This window comes from Mauremys mutica, chromosome 11 (assembly GCF_020497125.1).
Source record: "Mauremys mutica isolate MM-2020 ecotype Southern chromosome 11, ASM2049712v1, whole genome shotgun sequence".
Classification (NCBI taxonomy): Eukaryota; Metazoa; Chordata; order Testudines; family Geoemydidae; genus Mauremys; species Mauremys mutica.
The window spans coordinates 67,368,819-67,391,419 of NC_059082.1; the positions used below are offsets into that span (position 1 = coordinate 67,368,819).

At 44.4% G+C, this 22,601-nt stretch overlaps 1 protein-coding gene across 3 annotated transcripts in view; it reads right to left on the bottom strand.

Moving 5' to 3' along the window:
* Positions 1 to 22,601, bottom strand: part of LOC123343571 (ATP-binding cassette sub-family C member 6-like) — a 54,990-nt gene that overhangs the window by 17,050 nt on the left and 15,339 nt on the right. For all 3 annotated transcript variants that reach the window (XM_044978715.1, XM_044978716.1, XM_044978717.1), the window contains exons 6-22: positions 21,473 to 21,534; positions 20,275 to 20,406; positions 19,281 to 19,493; positions 15,726 to 15,903; positions 15,053 to 15,214; positions 12,266 to 12,358; positions 11,516 to 11,719; positions 10,786 to 10,932; positions 9,415 to 9,502; positions 8,631 to 8,700; positions 6,915 to 7,041; positions 6,162 to 6,338; positions 5,550 to 5,717; positions 4,266 to 4,449; positions 3,765 to 3,828; positions 2,642 to 2,753; positions 1,217 to 1,424 (exon numbers count right to left, since the gene is read on the bottom strand). In XM_044978715.1, coding sequence (XP_044834650.1) covers positions 1,217 to 1,424; positions 2,642 to 2,753; positions 3,765 to 3,828; positions 4,266 to 4,449; positions 5,550 to 5,717; positions 6,162 to 6,338; positions 6,915 to 7,041; positions 8,631 to 8,700; positions 9,415 to 9,502; positions 10,786 to 10,932; positions 11,516 to 11,719; positions 12,266 to 12,358; positions 15,053 to 15,214; positions 15,726 to 15,903; positions 19,281 to 19,493; positions 20,275 to 20,406; positions 21,473 to 21,534 — 2,389 coding nt within the window. The remainder of the gene's footprint in view (positions 1 to 1,216; positions 1,425 to 2,641; positions 2,754 to 3,764; positions 3,829 to 4,265; positions 4,450 to 5,549; positions 5,718 to 6,161; positions 6,339 to 6,914; positions 7,042 to 8,630; positions 8,701 to 9,414; positions 9,503 to 10,785; positions 10,933 to 11,515; positions 11,720 to 12,265; positions 12,359 to 15,052; positions 15,215 to 15,725; positions 15,904 to 19,280; positions 19,494 to 20,274; positions 20,407 to 21,472; positions 21,535 to 22,601) is intronic.

The window sequence follows — 22,601 nt, forward strand, 5'->3', positions numbered from 1 at the left end:
CATGGCGGCAAGTCGACCACCGCGGCTCCCCCGTCGACTCCGCTTACTCCTCCTGCTGAGATGGAGTACAGGCTCAATTCGGGGATCGACTTATCACGTCTAAATGTGACACGATAAATCAATCCCCAATAGATCGATTATTACCCGCCGATCCAGTGGGTAATGTAGACGTGGCCTAACAGTCACTCCAGAGCCCGTTGTATGGCTATTGTATCTGCAGAATAGCCATAGAATGGGCATCAGCACGTGTAAATTTGATTGAACAGTTAGTTCTGTCTCCTACCAAACAGCCCTGAAGATTGAAGTCTTCTGTTCTCCAGTGAATGGTGCAAATAACTTAATTCAGAGTAATTCCAGTTAACTCTCTTGAGTCGGTAGACTCCCATAAATTCACTATTACAGCAGGGACTGCGCTATATTTAAGATTGCCTAACAGTTTCTATTCTAATCCCCTGTTTTAACTGGTTCAAAACTTTCACCATTTGGGTTTACATTTTTCAGATTTTGTTTCTGCCCTAAACTTATTTTTTGTTGTTGAAAGTTTCAGCAAAACATTTTAGCTATTTTTGATTAGGAGAAGAGTTAAACAATGTACACATTTCAAATAATACACATTTTGGCAGCCTTTTTCTAACAGCTTTTTAGATCCAAAAGGCCTAGGGTGGTAAAAAGATTAAATCTGGCTCTCATTGCGAAGTGAGATTTTAATTTGGCTAAGTTATGATTTGAGTGAAGAGAGGATGGGAAGGGGTAAGAGGAAGAGAGAGGAGGGGGATAAAGAGGGAGTAGTGAATAAAATTGGGAGAGATGGAAAAGTGAAACTGATATCATAATCGCCCGCAACAGGTGATTTTTTCAGGGGCACCAGATCACAGTTCTGACAGAGAGGCAAGATGGCTAAAGGTGCACAGTTGCAATGCACATTAGAGAGAAGAACTCAGTGCACACACAAGCAAGCCAGAGTTTTATGCAGTGACACTGGGAATATTGTTCAGATACCATAACCAAAAAAATCCCACCCCAAAAAATCAGTGCACCCTGTGCAAATGTGAGTCAGAACTTTTTTTTAGATCCCATGCCAAGCCTTTTAGTTTGTTGCCAAGAGCCCAGCACCCGTAAGACAAGCCAAAGTTGGAATGATGGGAAAATTTCCTGGGAATGGGAAAGAGGGAGGCAAATGATATGCAGAAGAATTAGGTGACCGGGTCAAGCAAACCTTGAAGGACTCCAAGAACACCGAAGACTCCAACTCGCAGCTCTGTGTGCTGCTGCGTTCTGTTATGAACAGGGTCATCTGCCCACATGCTGAGCCAGTAACCGCGACAAAACGAGGCAGCTTGCTGACACACAAACAAGAGCACAATGTACAAACAGATCAGAGGCCCTGTGGTCCTCAGGTAGTCCAGATAAATGGAAATATTGACCTGGAGTGAAGCAATCAAAAAGAAGGAGAGAAAGAAGGGTCAGGCTTGTAACGCTGTCTGTTCCTAAGCAAAGAAATGCTGGATGGTGTATGTTCTATGTTACGCATCGCATGCCATGACAGCCTCATTAATCTCTTTGTCCTATCCATGCAGGATGAATAATTTGAAGCCATGTTGACCAAGCTCAAGGCTTTAACCAGTGATTGCAAACAATGTACAAATGCTTATTGGGTTGAAAGTGTCATTATTTGCAGTAATGAATTTTACTATCTCTTTGAGTGATATTATGATCCACTTTATTCCCATTGGTGAGTGATTACTTGACTAGTCATGTGAGTAACTGGTCACCAGCAGGAGTGCAGGGATCGCTGTCTGGCCCTTAAGGTGAAAGCAACGTCTTTTGAATGTGCTTCCCTTGGACACAACGCTCCTTAAACAACTTCCCCTCCCCCACTCCAAAAAAAAAACCTCTTTGGGACTTAGACCTCCCATTTACCTCTGTTCTCTGTAACTGGGTTTACACCTTTGATCCTGACTATTCTTTTCCCTCCCACATCTCCTAAGTCTCCTCCTCATCACCCCCACACAGCCTGGGTATACTGCGCTCTGGACTCCACTTCTGTTGAAATCCTCATCCATGCCTACATCCTCTCACCTGGGTTAACGCACATCCCCTGCTCTTGAGCTCCACAAGCCCCATCTCTGCCTTCACTCGCAGCCATGGAAGAGTAACAACAGCACTTCTAACCACACGTTTCAGGACAGGGATAAGCTGCCCTCCATGAACCTTATCCGACCTTGTGTGTCTCCTGTCACTTGTCTCACCTGTCCCTTCACACAACTTCCCCCCAGTTGACTCAAGACGTTCCCTCTGCAGCACAAGCCACTTGAAACAGTCTTGTATCTCTCCACCCATCATAATGGAAAGACTTTCCTCCTCATCTCTACAATTTTCTCTCCCTCTGTTGCTGTTTTATTCAAATTTTCTAGCTACACTTTAGCTCTATAAAGCATTTTTGGGAACATGGTTGGTATGAAAGATGCTACACGCAATAAGGTTGGATAGGACCAGACCTTCAACTGGTGCAAACTGGTGTCGCTCTGACTTGCGCAGTGCTATGCTGATTTACACCAGCTAAGGATCTTAGTGTAAGTTCCTGTTGCAATGACAGGTTTATTTTATATTTCATTACTCTAAAAGGAATTGCTGCAGTTACCCTGCTTGTCTGAACTTTCTCCCCTTCTGTTAATCTGCCTGCATCTTTTGGAGCTGTAGCAGCTGTGCAGTCTTGATTTATGGCTTTGGATCCATCTCTCATAATAGATGATCTGTCGATTTATAAAAGCAAAACAAACGCTGTTATTTTTAAATCCAAGACCATGAAGTTTTTAAGCCTTACTTAAAGGGCTGTGGTTTCTGTGGTTCACGGAATTACTCAGAGCATTCCTTGCATTCAGGGCACACCTCCAGCAATGTGAATCCGGAACAGATTGGTGATGAACAAAGCTTGTTAGCATCCAACTGTGGATTGGATGAAATGTTTGGTCTCAGTCTGTTTCCCAGTGGACAGATGTTCACATTCCCCAAACTGGCAACAATTATGGAGTCTCAGCAGAGAGGCCAAGGATTAAATGGGTACAGAGACTGAAATACTCTCTCACGGAGGGAGGTGGCACATTGGCAGACAGAAACTTGCAGTGCTGCTGCCAGTGCTTTTTCTGTTCTGAGGATAATCCACAAGACTTCAGCCTTTAATGCTGTCAATCTAGCACCATCCAAAAGCAATGGCACTCAGTTAACTATGTGATGCACCACACAAGTGAGGGCCAATAACCTTGATTAAGCAAACTTTACTAATAACAGTTTACTTGTTAATGGGTCTGAACCTGCCTCCTCTGGGAGCTGTCTGTCAGTTACTGTGATTGACAACCCATTATGGCTTCGGTCAAAAATGTCTACTCCTTGTTTACCTTGCGATCTCTTACCCATTTTCTCTCTGGCCTGACAGGATTGCTTTACCCCCCTGTAACTGCTACTGGTTGATCTGTGGTTTTAATACAAGAGGAGTGACTCTATCAACCTCATGGTATGGAAGTCCCTAGCATCTGAACTCTGGGGAGGAAACTTACAGCTCCTTGGGAAGTAGAGAGAAAATATTATTTAAAGTACTCGTAGGTGGTGGTGCCTGTTCACAGCCCTGCATTCCATCCATGGGCACATCCTATTCATTTACAGCCCGGTCCAAACTCCACTGAACTCAGTAGGAATCTCTCCATTGCTCCAAAGCCCGTTCAAGTCAGGCGCTTGTGCTTTGGTGTCTGAGGCAGGTCTACACTCACCTGCAGAGCTTTCCCGGGGCCGCAGCATTTCTGGAAGTGACGATGTCCTTGGTGCTTCCTGCAGCTGTGGAATAAATATTCTTGTAATACCTCACATCCTCCTTGGCTCTGTTTTAGCCTCTGAGAGAACGAGGGATCATTGGAAAGAACTCCCGATAAAGGTAAGTGTTTGTGAGTCACCTCAGCAAAGCTGCAGTGATGGCACATGCATTGAATAACGTGTGTTAATAGCATTCTCCTTGCCTAATAAGATGGTAGCATTCATGCATCGTGCATATATAGCCCCATTTAGTGGGATGCATCACAGTATGGGATCTCATGGGAAAATGCCTGAGATTTCATGAATAGAAAAAAGCTAATGATTGATTGGCTCTTCCTGATATGGTCTTTCATTTGCTCTTCCCCTGTGTGAACAGCAGCGGATTCCCACTGAGACAACATTCATTAATCAGAAAACGCATGAATCATGAAACCAAAAGGAGAGTTATTCAGTTGGTGTACCTTGTAAATCACAGCCCGCTTTCTCTTCTGTATTGTTATATGACTGGAGAAAGTCTGCAAAAGCCCCGTTTCTCTGCAAAAGTTCTTGGTAGGAGCCAGTTTCGGAAATCTCTCCATCCACCATCAGAACAATATTGTCCACTTGGGGAAAAATGTTGATTGCATGAGTCACCAGAACACGAGTCTACTTTAAATGAATAAATAAATAAATACCAGTTATAATTGCTCCAGCCTTCTGCTGCCCAGCGTAGCCTCTTCTGTCTACTGAAGGGACTGCACAGGTGGGCGTCTCTGGCAGTGCCATTGATCTAGTCAGTTTTCACCATTGATGTTACCACCAAGGCTGAACCTCTCAACTTGGATGGCATTGCTCGGATTCTAGGTCAGATTTATTGTCACTAACATGAATGTCTTAGAGCCAAATTCATCCCTTCTGCAACTCCATTAACTTCGGTGAAGTTACACTTGGTACAAAGTTGCCCTTTGATTTGAAATTCCAAGGATATTTCCACACAATTATATGTGGGAAGAAAGTCAGTAAAGATTTTTCAAAATAAGACGTGAGCATGTCTCTATTTCTAACATACAATCAAACTCTTTGCAAGTGCTGATTACGTCTACAGTCAGTTCTGTGTGTCTCTTTCTGAATTTCAATCTCATAATTACATTGATAGGCTGATAGACCATCTAATTGTGAATACAAATTTGATGTCTGTAAGCACTGGTTGCTTGTTTTAATGTAGCCTTTTACTGAACTCTTACCCATACATCTTACACTAACTGGACTAATAATCAGCACTTCCAGAATCCATTCTACTTACACATTAATGCTGGACTTGAATCTTGGTTTTGTCAGAATGCTCTGCCCCATACTTGTCAATTACAAAAGAGTGCCAACTAACAAAGCGCAGGCACTTAGAACTTACATGCTAACAAAACAAAGCCCATGCCACAGCATAGATTGCAAAACTACCATGCAGCCGACCAATTCTCCACTCCACTGCACTGGGAAGTGATGCTCAGATTGTTTCTGACAAGAATAAGGACTGCAAAGAGCATCCTTCAGGAAGGAGAAAGCGAAGAGAAACACTTGGGATAGATATTAGGACAAATTTTTTTTAACGACACACATCTGTCGCTGCAGATATTCAACAAGGGCAGAGAGCAGAGCGATATGATGTAGTGATTATTCCTCCCAAAGGCAGGCATTGAAAGAGGCTGGATGACCAAAGCCATTTTTTTCATTTATTATTTATGATGGGGGATATGAATTTGTTTACGTACCCTGTCCTTCAGTAAGCCATTGGGTCCAATGACGTGTTCAAAAATATGCTGTCCAACCTGGGCATCCACGGCTGAAAGGGGGTCATCCAGCAGGTAAACAGCTGCCTTCTTGTACACCGCACGAGCGAGACTCACTCTTTGTTTCTGCCCTCCAGATATGTTTATCCCCTGTTGAAATACAATGATGTATTTCATACGCTCTGGTATGTGTTTTCACCCTCTTCACTATCTTACACTGAGACTTAACGAGTTTAATGGCACTTTATACATTTGCTGTATAAAGTTTCACGTAGCACTGTACCCTCTGCATCCCAGAAGTGCTTTCATTACTAAAGGCAGAATCAGTCAGCTCCGTGTGATCAATTTCTGCAGCCGTGCGGGAGGGGACCCTATAACAGTTTGGAGTTATTGATTTTGGCTCTTTTCACCCATTTCTCCTAGTTTGGGGTGCCTCAATTTTCAAGTGGCCAGTCTGACCCCTTTAAATTAGAGCCTGATTTTTCCGCAAGTGCTGAGCACTTGCCCTCTCCCTTTAACGTGTTTCAAGCTGGGCACCCACAGTCACTAGGCACGCATGGAAAGCTTGGTGGGGGATAGTAACTGGTCAAATACCTTCTCTCCTATTTCGCTTTTACTTCCTGCAGGGAAGCTCTCCAGGTCCGGCTGCAGTGCACAAGCATCAATCACTCTATTAAACCAGCTTTCATCCATCTCTTCTCCAAAGATGATATTCTCTTCCACAGAAGCATTTTGTATCCAGTCTTGCTGGGGGACATAAGCTACTGTGCCCTATACAATGGAAATGGGTGAAATCACTAATACATTTGTCTCTTTCATAAGCCTCTCAGAGGCCAAAATATATGTGGGAATATATATATATATTCTATAGAGCAGAAATCTGGTGTTTTACAATCACCTCCCTAGATTTACCTTACTGCCATTGTGTAATGCAAAAATATCAGAGCCCAAGGACTAACAGTAAGTGGCTCTTATAGAGTACTATTTCCCCATAGATCACAAAGCACTTCACAAAGTAAGGGAAGCGTCATTAGCCCCATTTTACAGATGGGAACAATGAGACACAGAAAGGTGAAATGACTCACCCAAGCTGTCACAGAAGGTCAGTGCCAGAGCAGAGAATAGAACCCAGCCCCCCCTAGTCCCAGGTCATTGCCCAAGTCACTGGAGCAAGATGGGAGCAACCCTGCAGCCAGCCCAGGGCTCCTTGCTTAGCTGCCCCTCCTCCCTCAACGTTTGGCAGAAGATGGGTTTTCACCAAATATCAGCGACTCCATGTGCAACTTTGTCAGCATGGTAACTGCTCATACACGCTAATCAAAAGCAAACACTCAGGGAGAGCTTTACCTTAATAGCTGCGTAGCCATCCAACTTCTGCAGCTCACCAAGTAATGCGGACAGCAGGGAGGACTTTCCAGCTCCCACCTGGCCAACCACAACAAGTAGGCAGCCTTGGGGAACGGTTAGATTTATCCTGCAAAAAGAGAGTCCCGCATCTCCCCAGGTTAGCACCGTCAGTACCTTTTAGATGCAGCATTTGCAAGGGAAACTAGCAACATTTTTGCTATTGTCTTTTAAAGAGAGAAGAAAGTTGTTTCCTTTTCCTTCGGTCAGTTGTCAGGCCCCGTTATATGGGACAAACAAACTATCTCCTTCTGCCACACTGAGGGTACGTCCAGACTACCCGCCGTACCGGCGGGTAGCGATCAATTTTTTGGGGATCGATATATCGTGTCTCATCTAGACGCGATATATCGATCCCCGAACGCGCTCCCGTCGACTCCAGAACTCCACCAGAGCAAGCGGCGGTAGCGGAGTCGACACGGGGAGCTGCGGACGTCGATCCCGTGCCATGAGGACCCGAGGTAAATCGATCTAAGATACTTCGACTTCAGCTACGCTATTCACGTATCTTAGATTGATTACCCCCGTCCCCCACAGTGTAGCCCAGCCCTAACTTTCCATTCCTTTTTTCTGACTGCTCAAAACTCAAAGCTGGACAGTATGTCATTGTCCCATTCTGCTTACTGTTGCTTTTTATCATCTAGAGATGGGCTCTTCTAAACAAAACCCCAGATCTAACCCGTTTGAGGCTATCTGAAATCTAGATCTAAATGTTGAAACAGGCCCATCTATTTGTGTTTGGTCTAAACCAAAGTTGTCGTCATTGTCGTCATCATCATGTTCCCATTACGCCTCTGGCGTTTAGGGCAGCGATGAAGCTCCTCCACTCCTGTCTGTTTCTGGCAAGTCTTTCAGTGGTTCCCCAGCTGCGCCCAGGTTTTTCAGCTCAGCCAAAGTACTGGATCTTAATGGCCTTGCACTTTGGCATGCTCAAAATCAGGATTCAGATCCAAATTTGTGACTTGAGCCTATCTCAGGTATTGTCAGCTTCCTACACCCCCCTCTTCCAATGCATACGCTTAACTTTTTGTTATTGTGTTTCATAATATTATCCATTTCTGGAACTTGTGTGCATTGTGAGGTCACAAGAATGGACCTCACATATGGAATGGCATAAAATGGCTTGCACTGTAAAGGAAAAACATATGAGTGTTCCAGTTTTCAAAGGAAGCTATCTTACTAAAGAGACAAGGTGGGTGAGGAAATATCTTTCATTGGCCAACTTCTGTTGGTGAGAGAGAGAAACTTTTGAGCCACATGAAGCTCTTCTTCAGGTCTGGGAAATGTACTCCGAGTTTCACAGCTAAATGCCAGGTGGAACAGATTGTTTAGCATATTTGGACAACTGGGTGTTTGGGCCGACAACTGCCAGTTTGACATACCCATGTGCCTAGTTGAGAATCCAACTATAGAGTTGAGACATCCTACTAGTGTGTCCACATTTGGACTGGACACAGGTACAGTAAATGTCCTGCATGGTTTGATTTTGCAATTTAAGCTGAAATATGTTTAGAAAAACAAAATGTAGGAAATTTAGCTCAGAAATCCCTCTAACTATCCTGTACTGACCTTGCTGGATTCACTCTACAGGGCTGCTGATCAGCACTAGTGGTGATCACTGAATCGCTGGAAATATTTATTTGAAACAAAAGCCTGTACCTTTTAATGCAAGGAGAGCTTCCTCTGCACCAACTGAATGTTCCATTCCTTACGGTGATACCATTCTGTACTAACATATAAAGAGACATGAAAGGCATATATGGGTATTTAGAGAGGTACATAAATGTACCTGTTTCTATTTGAAAGATTTATTACATTGCAGTAAATAATTAATGTTCTCAATAGCTTAAAAAAGATTCATGCAGTTTAATTATCACCAAACTGAGTGCACACAGTAGAATGTGTATTCATTAGCAACTAGAGCGGGATCACCAAACCAACAGATAAAGTGACTTTTGCGCAATATCTGCCAGTGGCTAGATTTGTCCTAGTGACTTAGGGACAAACTTTTGTGGGTCTGGTCCTCAGCTGGCTAGCTATCCCGATTCATACTAGCCGAGGATGTGGCCTGCAGGCCCCTCATCACTTCCTTGAGTTATTCAGTGACCCTTATGGGCTGCATTCTAAGAAGTTAATTATTATAATTAAGAGCATTTTAATGTTAACGCTATCAAATCTTCTCTTGGCCCTCCTCTTAAAAGCTTAACTGACAGCAGTGGATTATTTCTTTTGGGGGGAAGAAAAATACACATAGAGGATAAAAATTGTATCTGTCAAATCGTTAATATACAGGAGAGAGAACCGAATGAAACTAGTGGCTATAATGGCGATACAGCCACATGTTACATGGCGCACTCTCCCTGTGCTGTGCGTAACTAATACGAGTGGAAGCGGAGTGCTATGCTCTCCTCACCGAGGGCAATCACCCTAGGGCAATGCTTACAGTGGTCCGAGGTAACTGTGCTCATGTTGTTCGGATCCAGCTCTTCAAGACTAAGAAAGGCAGCTAAGCGGCTTAACGAAACCTTGGCCTGAAATTTAAAAACACACAAACCAGCCAATGGATTTAAAATAGTAAACGGTTACAATTCAAGTGAATGCCCAGCTCAGGTCATTTCCATGGCAACGGTATTGTCTGGGTGTTTGCAGTTTATTTGTGGAAAATTAAACTGACAGTTGAGTGTTCTTGGCGCTTTAGGCAGCAATGGGTGTTGGTAGGGTGACCAGATGTCCCGATTTTATAGGGACAGTCCCGATTTTTGGGTCTTTTTCTTATATAGGCTCTTATTACCCCCCACCTCCGTCCCGATTTTTCATACTTGCTGTCTGGTCACCCTAGGTGTTGGTGCCCTTTCTCCATACCACTTGCCTTTGTTCCCATCCAGTTCCCATCCAGCTCTGCAATACCCAGTCGTTCCATGTCCTTTCTTCCTCTTTCTGTTCGGAGGTCTGCGGTTGGCTGTTTCCCAAATATGTCCCAGAATCCTTTTTCATTGGCTCTAATGCTCCTTCAATGAGGTGCAATGATAGTCATCTTCGGGGGCAGAAGGGAAGCCCAGCTTCCCCACTTCTGCTAGAAGCAGCAGATGTTCCTCCTCATCTCCCTGGCTTGGGTGAGCAGTGCTCACTCACAACTCCCCCTCTTCTCATGGGCTAGTGCTGAGAACCCTTCCCCTTCTGTCTCAGTCTGCTTTAATCACCCCGCTTTGTATAATGGAGCCTGGAGCACCTCCAAGATCTAGTGGTGCCTTCTGCACAGGAATGAGCCAGAAATAAGAAAACATTTCTGAAGCAGGAGTTTGGAGCTCACCCTCTTCCCGGCTGGAGAAGAGTGGATTGGAATCGGCCCATTGCTGAGTCTGACCATCACAATGCTATTTCGTCAGACTCTTAGATGTGGCATCCTGGAAGATATGGTCCCATCTTGCTATATGGGATAGGTGGCAGCCTACTTAGGGATAGGTTAAGACTGCCCCTGATCTTAAATACATCCTTGTTGTTCCATGTGAATGAATATAAACCCAAACCATTAACATTACATTTCATGAAGACAGCCAAAACAGAGTGAAGAAACTGCTCTTGCTAGCCCCTTCAATACACTATGGAGCATTGACTGCACAGCAGCACCCAGAAGGCTCCATTCATCTGGATGACTGCATGCCCTCATGCTCCACTCCCTGATTCCCATGGCCTTCCCCACATGACCTAAGCTAGGAGTGCGCCGCTCCTTAAAACATCCCTACCTTCACCTTGGACCAGCGATGGGCAAAAGAAAGTAATGACCAAGCAAATGAGAACAGAGCCTGCAACTAACCTGTATAGCGGCATTTATGGAATATGGCAGGAAAGAGTGAGCAGTGTTGAGAATGTTGATCAGGGTCAAAGAAACAAAGGCTTTCTGAACATCTAGGACGTGCCGCTCGTCCACCAGGGTGTAGACCGCAAACATGGCAAATGCAATCTGCAAGGGAGCAAAGGGAAAGCAAACTAGTATTCACAGACCAGCAAAGCAGTGCTCAGATGGTGCATCATTCTCCCAGGACTCATTTTGTAAAACCCAAGTGGCATCTGCCACACGCATTTACGTTGTCCTGTGAGTTCTAGAAGCAAAGTTTTTATAATCTGGTGACAGTGCAGCCAATCTGATTGTGCCACTTATTGTGCTTTTGAGATCGTTGCAGCACTGCAAATACAGTGAGATAGTGACATGAACATTCCCCTCCAGAGAAGGCTATCCTAGATAATGTATTTTGCTGGGCTGGGACAGCAGCAAAGGCAACAGTGCATTATAAAAAAAATATTGAGGCCCTGATCCTGCAGTGAGCTTGGAGTGGGTGGACCCCTGGATTTGCACAGAGCCTCAGGCCCTTGTGGACCCTGTGTGGGTGTAGGGATCTGCCTGCAGGGGACCCATATAGGCGAATAGACTATACATTTCTCTGTGCAGGCATCTGTCTATTGGATTTGTCTATAAAGCGCCACGCACAGCTCTGGTGCTAAGGGAATAACAGGCCGTGTGCTGTAAAAGAGAGTGAACTGCTCACCAGGAATGTAGATGAGTGGAAGGAAGACAGAGACAGCGAGAAGAGGATCTGAGAGCTTTTTAAAGCTTGCAGCTCTTGCTTTCGGATACCAAGTACTTTCTCCATAAAGGCTTTCTCCCAGCCATAGAGTTTGATGATCTTAATGTCACTGAGGATGGCATTGGTGAGTCTGGCTCGGTTATCTTTATGGTTCATCTGGTCCTCCTAAAATAAAGGCCCATTGAGGCTGTCATTAGGAATGCTGAAAATGTCACTATTCCGTCTTTGTGAACACCACCTTGAACCTGGCTGTAAATTCGGAATGGATCTCCGGGCAATTAAGTAGCATGTGGGCCCTTTGCTTGTAGCTCTGTAAGGTTGGATATTTACTTTTGTAGCTTCTCGCAATTTAATTGTTTAGTAGTAGCAGAAAAACATTAAAATTTTGGTCTATGAACCTGCAAAATATAATCCTATTAGAGAGCTCACATTAAATCTATAAGCAATCTTCAGAGGCTTTGAATGTCTGGGATCCTTTCAAACATCAACGATCAGCATGGACAACAAACACTGAGCTATCACTTAGTCACATCTCAGTGCAATTACAATATACCTACATGTAATCACCTCTGTTTTGTTCCTTATCCTTGGGCTCCATGGGGTCCTTACTTGGGTGAGAATGATGGGATTTAATCTGTGATGCTAGACCTTGAATCCCAGAAATTCACATGCCAGTGATAACATTTTGCATTTTTAGGAGGCAAAAAGTACCTGAAAGTGACTTCTCTTCTTGGTGATCACGAAATTCAGAGGCAAAAGAATTAAAAATACACCAATTGCAGTCAAGGCAGATGGTCCCAGGAGCTGCCAGGAGAGCAGAGGTGAGATTGCCGTAGAAACACAAGAAACATTGGTGAAATATTTGTAGAGATGCTAGTTTTCCTTGTTCTTTGCCTGTTTTCCCCCTTGAGGCTTGTGTCTAACACCCTGTAGTGGGGTGGCTGCCCCACTCTGATAAGCAGGGGTTAAAAGCAGCCAAGCTAGGCTGATTGGGGAAGCAGCCCCAGCTGGGGCCACGCCCCAATCAGGACACAGCTGGCCCTATAAAAAGGCTGTGAGCCAGGAGTTTAGGAGTCTCTCTCTCCAGCCCTGGAGGGAGAAGGTTTAGCTGCCTGGGAGCAAGGTACCTAAACTGGAGCAGTGCTGGGGAATAGGGCAAGGGAGCTGGGGAGCTCCAGCCTGGTAAAACCCCAGGCTGCAGGCCTTGTTGAAGGTCTACAGGGGTACTGGGGCTGCAGAGATACAGCCTGGGAATAGGCAAAGGCAGCAGGTCCTAACCCCTTGCCAATGATGAGTGGCCATTACAGGCTGCAGTCTGCCCCAGTGAGCAGGGCTAGATGATGGGTTGGGGGTTCCCCAGGGAGGGGAGTCCCAGAGCATGGGGGTACTGCTGGGGCAGAACCCTGAGGTAAAGGGAACCGTGGTCCGGGAGGGACACGGGGCCAGCGGCAGGTGAGACACCAGCCTGCAGAGGGTGCGCCGTATGCTGGAAAAGAGCTAATTCCCAGGACAACCAGCAGGAGGCACCGTGCCGGTGAGTCACGCTTCACTACACACCCCTTTGGGTAATCCTAGAACTTTCCTCCTCCTCCTCTGCCTTCAGGAGTATTTTGATTAAGACACTGTGACCAATTCATCCTTCTGCCGCCTCAGCCTTCCAGGAGAATTCTGGCGTGATCATGGGCCTTACTCAACTGTGCTGATGCAAAACACCTGAGTACTGAATTCACAGAGGCAAATCCTCCCCTCACATACCCCGGGGTAAGCCCATTGAAGCCAATGATGTGGGTGGAGACTTGGCCCTGTGATTTTATTTTCATAGACTGTGTTATCGGTGGTAATGTTTTTTATTTTGATGAATTATGTTTATTTCCCTGAAGGAACAAAACAAAGTAATGTCTGTGAGAGAGCAGAAACATGCTTGAGAACCAACACTTCACTGCTATCTCCTCTAGCAGCCTTTGGATGCATTAATAGAGACATCTAGTGGCTGGCTTAGGAAAGTCACACAGGCCAATGTTGCAGGGTCTGGCTGGATTTAAATCAGCGAGTAAAGTGCAACAGCAATGTTTTATTGCACTAGCTTTGGACCACTGGATATATGGGTGCAAATTTGATGTGAATGGTAAATTATAAATGTTTGGCTCTCTTAGCGTAGTCGCTGCTCCCTTTACAAATCACCTTAGTGTGCTGGAGAGGCCAGCACTGGAATAATGCATGCCTGGGGCAGAGGTATGGTAGTAGAATTGGCACTATGCCAGTTTGCATTACTCCTGGCTCTTGCTGATTATACCAGTCTCTGATGTTCATGTGAGCACTAATTACTCCCAAATGAAGAGATGGACCAACATCTCTATATCGGTTACCTGCAAGTAACCCCCAAATACTCTCCGCATTCCCCCAGACAACTAGCAACACCATCTCCAGAAAGGTGGTGATACTCAACATGACATACAGCAGTTGCTAATTCACTTTCCGGTGCTGTAATGCCCTTCCAGGTGCTAACAAGAGCATGGGCCATCCTAGTCCGAAAAACGGAGTAATGCAAGCCTCTCAGGACCCCAGTCTCCAAAGCTGCCTGACTTTACAAACATGATCATCCCACCCCACAGGGTGCACTATTTCATCTGGCAAAGAACCAAATAGGCTAAAAAAGAAATGCTCGTGATTCAAAACTGGGGGTTTTATTCTGCAGAAATATAATACACTCCTCATTAAATGTAGGGATGGAAAGGTCACTAGCATTATCTAGCTCATCTCAGACTTGCACTAATTCAGGATCATTTATATCCTAACATTGGCACGTAGTGCATCTAGTTTATCCAGTAAGCCTACAACAAACATTTCTCATAACAGTATCACAATGATCTCTCTCATCAAATTGCCTCACTGTCTCACTGACTTCATGGGAATCAGTCTTTAGGATAAAGTGTAGGAAAGTTCACATTGCATGTCATACTCATTGTTACGTTTTAAGGCTGTGCCAAATAACTGAACACCAGAACCCTGAAAGTCAGAGAGCTGAAAACAGTTATAGTATTGATTGTGAAAGGACAACATATTTTTCTTCTAAATGGCACCACCAGAAGGACAGCCAAATGCTACAAGACCCCTTTTTTCCACGAACTGGTTGTACGAACAGTCGCATTCAATGTCTTTATCTAGGAGATCAGACTGAACACTGGAATCCTCAAAATTAAGCTAAGAACTGTATGTTGTGTGGGTGGAAGGATGAATCAAAGCAAGGCATCCAGTGAAGAATAACAAACAACAATGAAAAGACATATTTAAATGTGCGGGGAAACTCATTTTTCCTTCTAATGAGTGTGTGTGTGTGTTTGTGTTTGCTTTATACCACAGAGCTCAAAGATGGATGGGAAAGGAGACAGATGGAAATATCAGGTTGTTCTGGGCAGCAAACTTCACACCTGACTCTTGACAACTTCTCTTTACCCTTGATCTCATGAACAGGGACAGATAGATGTGACCATCTCTTACCTGCCACAGGAAGACAAAGCAGATGATGATCCGAACGGGAGCAAGCCAGGTCCCATTAAAATATATAATGAGATCCATTAACCTTTGCACATCGACACAGACCAGATTGACAATTTCTCCTACAGTTGCTGCTCTCCTTGCTGCATTTGACATGACCAAGATCTGGGGGTGGGAGAAGCAAGAGCCCAAACAGTCAAAATCAGCTTCTGTTCAGAAAATAAATAACCAACATTCATGCTGAGGTCAAAGGGAAGAAGGATCAGGCTCATAAAGAGGCCAAGTCCTAGTCATTGTAATATCAAGAACGAAAACATCATTCAGGGTCATGTGACTTCACCCTGCAGATGAGTCTATTCATTGCCCAACAAGAGATGAAATAATGTCTAGCTTGCTCGGCAAAGCACAGCTTTCACCCCCTGCTCTTCAGTCCTTTTTTTTTTAGATGTAAGAGCTACTCCATGAACCTCATAACAGCAAACGGGTCAATGCTTTCCCCAGATCTCATGGAGATTTATGCAGCTGCCCTTCACTTGCAGTGTAACCATGGAATTATTTGCTAAAAATAGCTCTTAACTATTATTCATATTTGGGGTAGCAGTTATTAAATACCATCGCATCAAAAACATTAGTGGTTGATAAGAAAAACAACTCCCAAAGGGAAAAACTGGCTTACCTTCCTATACACGAGGCCTGTGACTGCAGTCTTCAGCCTCATTCCCAATACAAGACACACGTACATATAACGTTGTTCAAACAGAGTCTGGAGGCAAGCTAATAGGAACAGTAACGTTGCATAGAAATAACCTTTCCAATTTGGGGCTTCTCGGTCCATGATGAACTCCAGGAAAAGGCTGCAAGAGAACGTTGAGCGGCTGGATACAAACTGATATGACAAAATACATGGCCCTTACAGCAGGCAGTATTTTTAGAAAGGCCTAATGTTGTATCAACAAGGCAAGGTACTAACAAACTTCAACAGGACTTCATTTTTACAATGGAAATCTCTTTACCAATCTGCTGCTGCACCCTCTGTAACTCTCACTCAGCCCCCTCAACTCCTCCCCCCTCCTTCCTGCTTCCTGTCCTTTCAGACTCCCAACAGCCAGTGCTCCCAGTTCTAATAATACAAGCAGCATCTAAACACCACACCTAAATAGTGGGGATTTTTTGTCTTGTCTTTAGCAAGGCTACAGGCTCTGTAACCCTCACTGGCTGATATTTGTGAGTAAAACAATAGAAAGCTGGGCAAACAGCTCAGCATCCAAAGTATGTAAAATGGCAGCACCCAACCTAGTTTTTGTTTTACTTTATGGCAGCTCAGAACATTCAATTGCTCCTCCTCATGCTGGAGCGGAGATTCCTAACTTAACGCTTTCCCAGCACGGTATGGTGCAACTGCCGTGTAAAATGATCTACTGCGTTTAGGGCTCTTGATTAATCGCAGTTAACTCACGCGATTAACTCAAAGAAGTTAATTGCGATTTAAAAAAATTGCCATTAATCACAGTTTTAATCACACTGTCACATTTCAATTATATATTGACTTCAGTTACAAAACAGAATACAAAGTGTATAGTGCTCACTTTATATTTTTTTATTACAAATATTTGCACTGTAAAAATGATAAACAAAAGAAACTGCATTTTTAATTCACCTCAAACAAGTACTGTAGTGCAATCTCTTTATCATGAAAGTGAAACTTACAAATGTAGATTTTTTTTGTTACACTATTTTGGTTTTGAGTATATTTATGTAACTCTTTAGAGCCTACAAGTCCACCCAGTCCTACTTCTTGTTCAGCCAACCGCTAAGACAAACAAGTTTGTTTACATTTACAGGAGATACTGCTGCCAGCTTCCTATTTACAATGTCACCTGAAAGTGAGAACAGGTGTTCGCATGGCACTTTTGTAGCCAGCATTGCAAGGTATTTACGTGCCGGATATGCTAAACATTCGTATGACCCTTGCTTCGGCCACCATTCCAGAGGACATTCCATGCTGATGATGCTTGTTTAAAAAATAATGCATTCATTAAATTTGTGACTGAACTCCTTGGGGGAGAACTGTATGTCCCCTGCTCAGTTTTACCCGCATTCTGCCATATATTTCATGTTATAGCAGTCTCAGATGATGACCCAGCATATGTTGTTCATTTTAAGAACACTTTCACTGCAGATCTGACAAAACGCAAAGAAGGTACCAATGTAAGTTTTCTAAGGAAAGATACAGCACTCAATCCAAGGTTTAAGAATCTGAAGTGCCTTCCAAAATCTGAGAGGGACAAGGTGCGCAGCATGCTTTCAGAAGTCTTAAAAGAGCAACAGTCCGATGCGGAAACTACAGAACCTGAACCACCAAAAAAGAAAATCAACCTTCTGCTGGTGGCATCTGACTCTCATGATGAAAATGAACATGATGAAAATGAAAATCTTTATCGAGTGAACCTGTCACAAGCATGGACGCAAGTGCTCTGGAATGGCAGTTGAAGCATGAAGGGACATATGAATCTTTACCGCATCTGCACGTAAATATCTTGCGACGCCAGCTACAGTAGTGCCATGCGAACACACCTTCTTACTTTCAGGTGACATAAACAAGAAGCGGGCAGCATTATCTGCAGCAAATGTAAATGTTATCTGCAGCAAATGTAAAAATGTTGTTCGTCTGAGTGATTGGCTGAACAAGAAGTAGGACTGAGTGGACTTGTAGGTGCTAAAGTTTTACATTGTTTTATTTTTGAATGCAGGTTTTTTTGTACATAATTCTACATGTGTAAGTTCAACTTTCATGATAGAGATTGCACTATAGTACTTGTAATGGAGGAATTGAAAAATACTATTTCTTTTGTTTTTTTGTAGTGCAAATATTTGTAGTAAGAAAAAAAAAATATAAAGTGAGCACTGTACATTTTGCATTGTGTTGTAATTGAAATAAATATATTTGAAAATGTAGAAAACATCCAAAAATATTTAAATAAATGTTATTCTATTATTATTCAACAGCGCAATTAATCGCACGATTAATCACAATACATTGTTTTAATCGCTTGACAGCCCTAACTGCATTTCTTTTTGGGTTGCATGAGTTGATTGGAAATATCAGCGAAATCAATGGCCACATTCATTGCTCGTATAAATTATATATATCAATATCATTTATACCAGCAATGAATGTGACCATTGATTTCTCTGATATTTATATATCAATATCATTTATACCAGCAATGAATGTGGCCATTGATTTCTCTGATATTTCCAATCAACTCATGCAACCCAAAAAGAATGAATATATATGGTATAAATGCCACTCTGCTGCAGTCAATAGTGTTTCAGGCTCTTATTCCACCTGTGAATTGGGTTTGACTTGTCTATAATACATTTTGGTGCTGAACCAATACTGTTCATACAACAGAAAAAGACTTACCCGAAGAAGTATTTTTTAAAGAACGGTAGGGGGGCATTATTCTACTATTTATAATTTATCATCGGATACAGTCTTTCAATTCTACAGTTACAAGTGCGTTGTCTGCTCTCACGGTTTTATATGTAGTCTCATGATATCCGATGTGTTCCTTAAAGCCCCAGCTCCTGGAGTCATGCAATTAAGAGCCTCAGCTTTCATTTTAAAAACAAGTAGTAAGTTTCTAGTCCTCTGGTCACAGAGAGAAGCTTTAAAACATGACTTAGGTACACTGCACTCTAAAAGCACAAATCCCAAAAGAACCCCAAAGATATTAAACATAATTTTGATGACAATTTCCTGAAATTTAGGAGCCTGACTCATGATATTTAAAGACTTGGATTTGGCAATGCTGCACCAGTTTGAGTCTTGTTCCCAACAGGGTTGATGAAAAGTCACAGCTATCTGCTGGCTGTTTGGCAGCCTGCGTGAAATGACTTTTGTGATGTGTATGTACTATACTGAGACCATTATACTGGCCCTAACTGCCACCTTTGGTAACAGAGACCAACCATTTCCAGGACTTGGAGGTTTAAGTCTCTCTCTGTGTGACAGAGATTGGAATACCCTGGCTGAGAAGAGCAAGGAACCTTGTGTTATGTGGCCAGTACCACATTTGCTTAGTGAACAAACAGAGGATTTAGCGATCCAAGAATGCCAAATCTGACACCTTTCATCAGCACAAAAAATGAACGTAAGGAAAAAGTAGCAGTGTAAGGGTATGTACAGCATTTCTTTCTAGACAGTCATTCCTGAATGTGCATGTACCTCAGTATCTTTGGGACAGAAAACAAGAAGACGTCACAGATGACTAAGCTGAGGGTACCAAGCAGGAAATAGGTTCCAAACATGTTCCAAAATGCTTTCAGCAGTGGCTCACTCTGCCTCTGTTCTGGCTGCAGCAAAACCTGGGTCTCTTCTGTCTCGACCAAACCAGCTCCACTTTGTTGATCCTTCTTGTATTTGATGGATTCGGTGTTTCTAAAGAAATAAACACAAAGAAAATTGGCTGCAATCCAAAGAAGGCCTGAAGTGTTTGACTTGGGCAGTCAATAGCACTATAAACACCCCCCACTTGGAATCGGGGCTTCCCAAGTGGCCTGAACAGTGAGTTATTTATTTGTATTGTGGCAGCACTTAACAGCTCCAGTCATGGAACAGGACCTCTGTAAAAATACAGAACAAAAAGATGGTCCCTGCCCCAAAGCAGTTCTGGATATTTGGACATTAAAGGATGTTCCCCAATAGATTTCAACATAGTTAAGGTCAGATGTAGGATCTAAACGATAAATGGCCAAAAGATCACCTGGCAGTGGAAAGAGTCCAAGGGAAGGGAAACGCCACCAAGTTCTCCTTGCCGAGTATTCCATCCACAGCGGCTGCCTTCCCCCTTCCACTAGCTGAATGAGTTGAGGATTCAATGGCAGTGACTCCATTGCCCATTCTCTTGAGCAAATAGGGAGTACAATGGCCCTGGGGCTGCCTCATTTCCGAAGCTGCAGAAACAGCAGTGATGCAGCTTCCTTGGCACTCTACCACACTCAGCCCCCACGGCGATCTCCAGCACACAGTCCCTCACATGGGCTGAGCCCTGATGTCCAGGATTTGGCCCTATCAGCATAACCCCACGATCTAGTCTTTAGTGAGAACTAGATGGTGTCAAACGGGGCTCTGAGGTAGTGTGTTAGCACCTGGGATGCTGAACATGCTCGCTCTGCACTAGCTAGAGGAGAAACTCCCACCCTCTGGAACAAGTACTTACTGCTTGGCTCTGTTACAGTACTTTTTCCATTCTCTTTCAAACTGGGAAACAATTTCCTCTGAGGAGTTTTCTTTTGTCAGTGACCATAAGTCATCTGCTTGTAATGGCTGTCGATAGCCTTTCCAGACTAGCCTGTAAAATAAATGGTTAACACCCAAGCTAGGATGACCAGACAGCAAATGTGAAAAATCGGGACGGGGTAGAGGATAATAGGAGCCTATCTCGGGACTGTCCCTATAAAATCAGGACATCTAGTCACCCTAACCCAAGCACAGCCACAGAGGGATGTGTGTCCAAGAAAAATGTTCCGTTGATTGGCCTTAATTTAGTCCTACATATTGAGCCTAATTCTCAGTTACTCCGTTCTTGAGCTTGGGGCAGGAACAGAAAGGTGAGAACAAAGGTGGCTTTAAGCCCACTTTGCAACCTCCATGTTCCTGGGGCCATTCAGCGGCCCTGTCCCCCCTCCTGCATAAATTAGATCAGCCCTGAGGTTGTTCAAACTTGCATTCTGCTTCTCATGACTCCTGTGAAACAGAGACAGGACCTTTGGCATAACTGAGAGTGGGCCCATTATATGTGTGCATCTGGCACTGTCCTTCCATTCTGCATGGTTGCTGGCTGCCCCACCCCCTAAACAGGCCAAATGTTAACATTTACAAGAATAGTGGAAGTCTTCTCAAAAATTTCAGGAACCAGTTTGCTCATGAAAACTAAGCAGCAGGATGGTGCAACTTCATGATCTCTAGTACCCTGGGGCCCTGTAGCGATTGGAAGAGGCTCTCCTGGCAGAAAGCTGGGACGTTAGCAGGGTTCATTTTGAAGGGTGGCTGGATTTTTCCAAGTCCCAAAGTTACCTGGGCAAATTCTACACTCAAGTCCCCTTCCAACCCAGGTGTGAAAAAGGCCTCTACTGTGCTAGGGTAACTCAGAGCACAGTTTGAGCCATGGGGAGTAACACATAGGTGTCTGAGGAAAGAATTAATCTTGTTGCAAGGAGCTCTTAGCTTGTCAGCTTTGCCACTGTCTCTTAAACCTCAGCCCAGATCCACAAAGGTATTTAGGTGACTATCTCCCATTTAATTGAAATGGAGCTAGGTGCCTAAATACCCGTCAAGATCTGGGCCCTTCTGCCTTAAGCTGATGGAGCTTATCTGATATTTTTAGAGTAAAGGTCTCTTGTCACTTGTTTTCTTACCCAGAGAACCACCAGAAAGTGATTTTGGAAACAAAAGAGGCACCAAGTTCTGGACACGGATTCTGTGAGAGGAAAAACAGACAAGTTTCATATGTAGAAATAGCCAAGCTCCCCTCTCCCCGGCTTCTTCCCCCAGCATGCTGCCTTCCTGCGCCGCCTCCTCTCCTTCCCTGCGCCGATCAGCTGATCGCCCTTGGGAGGGGGAGGGGGAGCGGAGCCGCAGCATGTTCGCTGCTCCGGGGAGGAGGCAGAAAAGAGGTGGGGACAGACGGGGCCCTTGGGAAAGGGGGGGAATCGGGCATATCCCCTCCAGACACTGCAGGGGGCTGGGAGCACCCCTATGAGCTGATCACCTCAGACCTCTGCCCTGACCCCTGAACCTCCCCCACACACCCAGCCCTCTGCCTTGACCCCTGAACCCCCCTCACCCAGCCCTGACTTCTGCACCCCCTACACATACCCAGCCCCCCCACACCCTATGCCCTGACTCTTGCACCCCCCACACCTCCACCCCCACCCTGAGCACCAAACAGGAGCTCCTGCACCTCCCCCCCCACATTCCCACCTGCACCCCTGGTCTGGGGTCCCAGCTGCCGGCCGCTTGCCAGCCCAGGGTCCCGCAGGCCCCGCTCAGTCCGCTGCTGGCCTAGGTGAACAGAACCCCAGGCCAGCAGCAGGCTGAGTGGGCCGGAGGCGTAAGATCAGCATTTTAGTTTAATTTTAAATTAAGCTTCTTAAACATTTTGAAAACCTTGTTTACTTTACATACAACAATAGTTTAGTTATATAATATAGACTTGTAGAGAGAGAGACCCTCTAACAAATGTTAAAATGTATTACCGGCATGCGAAACCTTAAGTTCAAGTGAGTAAGTGAAGACTCGGCACACCCCTTCTGAAAGGTTGCCGACCCCTGATCTACAAACACTAATTTCATGCAGGAGTTGGGCTATGCCTTGTTTATAAAAGATCAGGTAGGGAGATGCAATGCTGGCTGCGCTGGGAAGGCATGTAGCAAATGTCAGCACGGTATGGTAACAGCCCTGAAAACGGAAGTGAGGTGTGTGGCTGGGGATAGGTCCCTAGTTTTTCAGAATGTACATATGAAGCATCAGTATGCCAGGTTCAGC